Here is a 6,387-nt window from a genome sequence, read left to right as displayed (position 1 = left end):
TTTCAACTGGGAAAAGGTATCAGTGGATGAATCCCAGCCTATGGAACAGGTTTCTTGCAGGAAGTCCTTCCCTTCTCTTTGGCTGGCCTTGCATTTCCCTGTGCCCTTCCCAGTTCTACTCCCTGAACTGCAGCTCTTGCAGGTGCCACCATCCCCATCACAGACATTGACAGCAGCCTTGCACATGTGATTTCCCCCCCACCCAAGAAGTCTTTTGAGAGATCACTTAGGAGCTTTTGCTTCTCACCCACCCTTGGCAAAGAGGATCCACAGCTACACTCCCAAAAATGCCACTTACCAAATGAAATAATCTGGATGACAGCAAAGAGAGGGTTAAAGACATTTATATATATAAAAAAAAGTCATATTTACAGACCATTGCCTAAGCATGAAACTCTCCAAATGACAGAAGTCACAATTTCTGTAACCTAAGTGTACAAAGTGCACATCTTTCCCCTTTCTTACCTCTGCAGCAGAAGATTGCGGGGGGGGGTGTGTGTCAGGGGGGAGGTCTCTCCTCCTTTATACCTTTCTACCCTCAAGACAGCGGGAGTAAGGTCTGGGTCAGACTGAAGGAGACAAGACCTGTTGATTACTGGGTTATCCACCAGGCAGACTCTATGAATAGCAGTTTAGAAAAAAGTAAGGGCAGGAGAAGTGACTCTTGCTTACTTGGTCAGTCTGCCCCACGGATTCCATTGGGAAAAGGAATCTAGGGTTAATGCCGCGGGGAGAGGTGTGGGAAGGAAAGGTTATTTAGCTATTCAATAAATTAACTCACAGACCCAGTTCAACCACTCCAGGTTTCCCAGATACATTTCAGTCAGTTTCTATTCGCAGCCCCATTGCTCTGGGTTCCAACACAGGCTCCAAAACTCAATCAAATCATCCCAGTCAGAGGGGGAGACACCTCCTGCGCTCCCCAAGCTGTTAGTTGCATAAGCTCACATTTAGCCCCACACTATTCGTGCCAGGTGAGGATAAAAGGTTTTGGACAGCAAATGAAAAGAGTGCCAACAGCAGCCCGTTGCACAGGATTAGCTACTTGATCTAATTCCTCTTGAAAACCGCCATAAAAGACTCTTCTATAGTACTACCCTCCCTTGCCCTCTCGGGTGGGAAGGCAAGAAGAGGTGCCCTGCCAGCACCTTGTTGAAATGACAAGTAATGGGAGCAGGCCAAGGAGTGTAATAGCCAGGACGGTAACACAATTGTCCTGCTAGACTACAAAGCACCAGCGTGAATGCAAATGGCAAGAAGGAGCAGTGTGCTGGATATCAGGTACAGGAGTACACTGTGTAGAAACTCGAAACACAGATGCCAATACAGGAAAGAGCAAACATCCACACAGAATGGACAACGGACTAAGCCCAAGGAAGACTCACTTCAAGGAGCTGATGTGTAAATACATCCCCTATCCGCATGAGGCACTCCGCAGGCTACACACCAGATACCACTCACTCCATTTGACAGTGTGCTCACTCAGGGAAGGAAATGCTGCAGAGTGCAGGGCCCAGGCGTAGCTCCTTTATTATTTGGGCCAGCAAGCTTCTGGGAGTCTGCTTTACTCATAGCAAGGCATGATCTTATCCTCTGAAGAATTTCTCCTTCTCTCAGAGTCCCTCCCTTCCCATGCCAAACTGCTCTAAAGCTGCCTGTTTCAGACAACAGCCCTATGGCTCACCTTGCAGCAGTGAGGTTCTTCTGCAGGGAAAGTTTTAAGTGTATAGAGAGCTTGTATCTCTTTGTTCTTGTGCTACAGTTGTCCTTCATTTTGTTTCCATCCCAGGTGACTACCACCTTGATTTACTCAGAAAGCATTTATATCCCCGTCAGTCTAGCCTAACGAAAGAAATACTGAGATTTTCCTGTTCTCTTGTAGGACGGGTACTCTATTTTTGACATCGTAGCAGCTTCCTTCTCAATTCCTACTACAATTTTAATTAATCAGCACACCTCACCGCCTAGTACTAGTGATGAGAAAGGATGTTTACTCTGAGATGCATAGCTGCTGCTCCCTACTTCAATGCATCAAGTCACATGCACTGATCCATTGTCAGAAAAGAAAGATACACATGGGAGTGAACAAGCTGATAGAAGCCTCTTGCCCCTCTTAAATGTGGGCAGATTTTGGCCATGGCTGAGAAGCGACACATTTGGCTCTTTGGAGACCAGAAAGCCAAATATTCCCAAGCACAGGTAATGCAGTGCCCTTTTGTGGCAGCTATTGGAATTACACATTTATATGAGACCCCAGATTTTCTGCTGCAGATCACAAGTTCCATTCCCTCTGTGGCAGCCGTCCCTACTCCTCTGGGCACCTCTTCATCACTCTCACTCTTCACTTGCAAGGTGCTTGTTGCTGGCTGTAGGAGAAAGCAAAAGAGAGAATTTGCCATGACCTTCCCCCTCGTGCTGAAAAGCTGCCAGAATATAGAATCATAGAATGGTTCGGGTTAGAAGGGACCTTAAAAGATGATCTAGTTCCAACCCCCCAGCCATGGGCAGGGACACCTCCCACTAGACCAGGTTGCTCAAAGCCCCATCCAGCCTGGTCTCGAACACTTCCTCACCACCTTCACAGTAAAAATTTCTTCCTGATATCTAATCTAAATCTCCCCGCTTTCAGTTTAAAACCATTACCCCTTGTCCTATCAACGTGTGACTAGCTCCTTCCCTCCTGGGACCTGGAGCATTTCAGGCAGATGACTGGACCTGCTTTCTCCCCTCCTCCAGCCCATACCCTCACCACATCTGCAAATCTGCCTGCAAACCCACTCTGCGGAAGGAGAAGCATCCTCACTAGAGCAAACCAAGGAACACCTGTGCTCTGTGATTGTTCTAGTAACAGGGTACCGCTCTCTGCTGGACAACTGAGTTAACAGCTTGTCAAGCAAAAGCAAAACAACCAGAGGGCAGACCACTGCCAAATTACAGGGCTATGGAATTACAGTTAGAAGCCACCTCCCTCCACAAGAAAGTCCATTTTGTTCATTAAAATGCAGGGAGCGAGTAAGATTGAGTCTTGCTAGCTGCCAGAACAAGGTAGCTTAGGCCAGATCACACTGGGGACTACTCACAATCATAAACTCTTGCCAGGGATCTCTGGAGCGGGGAGACCTGTCACTTTGGCTCGTTTGTACAGTTCTTCAGCACACAGCTCTTCTGCTCCCTCGTGTTTGCGTTTTGGAGAAGCCTGGTCTGCTTGTGACAGCCTCATCGCTGTAGAGGAAGAAGAGTGATTGCAGCATTTCCCCTGCCTTTAGACTTCTTCACAAATACACCCAAGCCTAACATGCTACAGAGCTGGGAGAAAGAAGAATATGCAGTGCACAAGGCACAGAGAGAGATGTTGCCACAGCCTCCTTGAAAACTTTTGAAAAAACCCCAACTTTGTTAAAAGTACAATAATTAAGTCTCCCAGAACAAACAAAATAGTATCCTCTGATGGAGGACAGCTTAATTATACCCTATTAGCCCTACAGTGATCTCCACTTGTCCCTTAAGTGGCTGCATATGATCCCATACAGGCAATAAAAGATTCACTTATTCTTCAGCCCTTTTAGGAAGAAAGGCTCACTGGGGACATCTGAAGAAAGCCTAAAGGAAGATAAATGTGATCTATGTTTTCCTAGCTACACACCTTCTTCTTATTAGAAAAGGATCTCTCCTGCCCATAGCCTTTAAGTTGACATGAAACTATCTCAGAAGCACACAAACAGCTCCAACTCACCTGTACTGGTGCTGCAGCCCTGCCCTGAAGCTGAGTCTGCAACTGGGCCACTGAGATCTTCCACACATGAAGGGACTGATGCAAGTAAACCTAGAGAAAGGCAGGAGGATCATAGTTAAGAAACAAAAAACACACCTGGAGGCGGGAGAAGCCTTTCATATGGAAACACCTCAGTGATCACCAACTAGCGCATCCATATACCAAAGCAGGATGAGTTCCGAGCTGCGATCACCCAGTGCTGGCCACAGACAGACACTGATCCAGCAGTATGTTTATTTAGGATGCTCTGCCTGTTTTTTCCCCTAAGTGAACTGGACCATTGGTGGCACGTGAATGGTGCCATGCCATCAGCAGCTCTCAAAACTAATCAAACCCCACTCTTACCGGTCCAAGAGCTCAATGGAGCTCTCCCTGGAAACCAACTGAGCAGATTGGGCAGGGATTGCTTCCTCTTGCAAGGACTGGCCAGAGAGACCACTGCTACCTATTTTAAACCATGAGTTCTCCTCTCAGCATTTTATCTTCTATTAAAGACAAAATCTTTTGCAATTGTTGGTACTTACAGAGCCCCCTATAGCGCGACAGCTGCTGGTAAATCTGCTTCATGCGTTCGATGTTCAGTCGGCTGGTCTCTGCGTGGTTCACCATGGGTTTGGGGTAGTCCACCCCAATGATGCACTTGGCTGCCTTCTGCACAGACTCTGGGGCATTCCATGGTTCATAGATATATCGTGAGGGGAAGCCCTTTAGTTTGGGCAGATACCTCCTGCAACACAAGTAAAAAGATGCACAGCCACCACTTGGCAAGCGCAGCAATGCAGTATTCACAATGTACAGAAAGCGCCATGCACTTGTCAGCTACTGAACAATTTAGCCTCACAGATGGAGCAAGAAAGAAGCTCCAGTCACATCACTTACTTAACATAGTCACCACTGGGGTCTGTGCGACGTCCAAAGCCCACGGGGCAGTAACAGTGGAAGAACTGCTGGAAGAACGCACTGCATGAAAGCCACATCCAGCTGCCTGCATTTACGCTGAAATCCGCATCCAGCAACAGTTCGTCAAATACCTGCAGCAATTGGAGGAAAAGATAGTGAGAGCTTCTCCAGGCAAGACTTTGTGGCAGGAAGACCCAAGCTGCTATTCCAAATGGCAGGCACTGAGCTGTACGAACAGCTCCTAGAAACCAGAGGAGCCGCAAAGAGGCAATCTGCTGGCTGAAGCCAGTTGCCCGGTCAATATATCTCCCTTCCTGATGCTTTCACATAGGGAGGCAGGGTCTGCTCATGCTGATAAAGTGCTGGCTTCTCTCTCACACAGCTACAGACTAAATCACTACCTAGTGTTGCAGCAAGCCCTGGGTATTGATCCTAACCCGGGAGGCATAACAAGTGCAAAGCACCAACAGTGGGAAGCAGGAAGATGCTGCACAGAAGAACAAGCACCAAAGCAAGAAGGAAGAACCCCTCTGAAGGTCCCAGAGCACACCGCCACGGAGAGGCAGATGGGTTTCAGCAATAACTCGTTCACATCCATGTACAGACACTGCGCTTTTAGCATCTGACCCCATGATGCACTTTCAGCTATGCTATGCTTTGTCAGCTTTGTGACAAGATGCCCCTGCCTCCACTTTTTGCGTAGGGCAATATGTACACTGGATAGCTTCAAGCTGCCTGTCCCTTCAGACGGCCCAAGAGGAGGGTCTTTTACCTCTTTCCTTGAGAGACTCTAGATTCAGATTTCACAGTCATGGAGCGTTCCCTGACCGGCACGGTGATGGATTATACAATGAGGAAAAAGGTCCAGTTATAAAGTGACATTCAATTTGCAAAGAAAACAGATGGACTGAAAGAACTTTTTTAAAAAAAATAAAAAAGCCCCTAAAACCCCAGTCCATATTTACCAGTGGGTCCCACTAACATTTAATTATGGTCACTGGAGACACTTGACACTGTCAGAGCCTCATGGTAGAGGGCAGAAGGAAGTCAGGCTGTTGTCAGGCCAAGAGCCCGCTGGCAAATCCTCTCTTCCACGCAACTCTTATGTGCAAAGCAAAAGCCATACCTGTATGCCTATCCTTGCAGCGAGTACCAGGGAGACTGTTTTCCTTAAGGCCTCCTGCAAGCCTCTGGAAATGCCAGACTCACCCTGACTCCTGACTCCCAGCTGATCCAGAGGTCGCCCCTGGTCAGGAAGCAGGCCACCGCGTGCCTGGCCAGATGGTGGATCCACCCTTCCTGCCTCAGTTGGGTCATGATTGCATCGATCCAAGGGAAGCCTGTCTTGCCCTCTGCCCACTTTGCCAAGGCTTCAGGGTTCCTGTCCCAGGGGATTTGGATGCAGATGGGGTTCCCCTCCATACGATCGAACTTCGGGTTGTTTGTGGCTGCTGTGTAGAAAAACTCCCGCCACAGAAGCTGCCCATACAGAGAGAGGGGTGGCGTGCTGTTTCGCTTTACCTGTGGAGGAGGAAACAAGGGTATTCACAAGCAGGGGAAGACTGGCTTCATTAAGCTGAGCTGTAAGCTACCCATGCATTTATACACAATTCCCAAGCCAGTTACCGACAACTGCCATGAAGGAACTCAGTTCAAGACGATCCTTCACCATAAAGCCCAGACAGTAAAGTTAGTGCTGCTTTTAGCTTGCTCAG

The 6,387-nt window shown here is 48.1% G+C and overlaps 1 protein-coding gene across 3 annotated transcripts in view; it reads right to left on the bottom strand.

Moving 5' to 3' along the window:
• Positions 1 to 326: 326 nt before the first annotated feature.
• The window catches only part of CRY2 (cryptochrome circadian regulator 2), a 25,808-nt gene continuing 19,747 nt past the window's right edge, over positions 327 to 6,387 (bottom strand). For all 3 annotated transcript variants that reach the window (XM_054199630.1, XM_054199629.1, XM_054199631.1), the window contains 6 exons: positions 5,882 to 6,193; positions 4,652 to 4,803; positions 4,297 to 4,499; positions 3,734 to 3,823; positions 3,081 to 3,222; positions 327 to 2,366 (listed from right to left, as the gene is read on the bottom strand). In XM_054199630.1, the coding sequence (XP_054055605.1) occupies positions 3,083 to 3,222; positions 3,734 to 3,823; positions 4,297 to 4,499; positions 4,652 to 4,803; positions 5,882 to 6,193 (897 nt within the window). In that variant the 3' untranslated portion in view covers positions 327 to 2,366; positions 3,081 to 3,082. The remainder of the gene's footprint in view (positions 2,367 to 3,080; positions 3,223 to 3,733; positions 3,824 to 4,296; positions 4,500 to 4,651; positions 4,804 to 5,881; positions 6,194 to 6,387) is intronic.

The sequence above is a fragment of the Rissa tridactyla genome, chromosome 4 (genome assembly GCF_028500815.1).
Source record: "Rissa tridactyla isolate bRisTri1 chromosome 4, bRisTri1.patW.cur.20221130, whole genome shotgun sequence".
In the NCBI taxonomy this organism is placed as follows: Eukaryota; Metazoa; Chordata; class Aves; order Charadriiformes; family Laridae; genus Rissa; species Rissa tridactyla.
The sequence above is the reverse complement of the archived record's forward strand: the minus strand, read 5'-3'. Positions and strand labels throughout refer to the sequence as shown.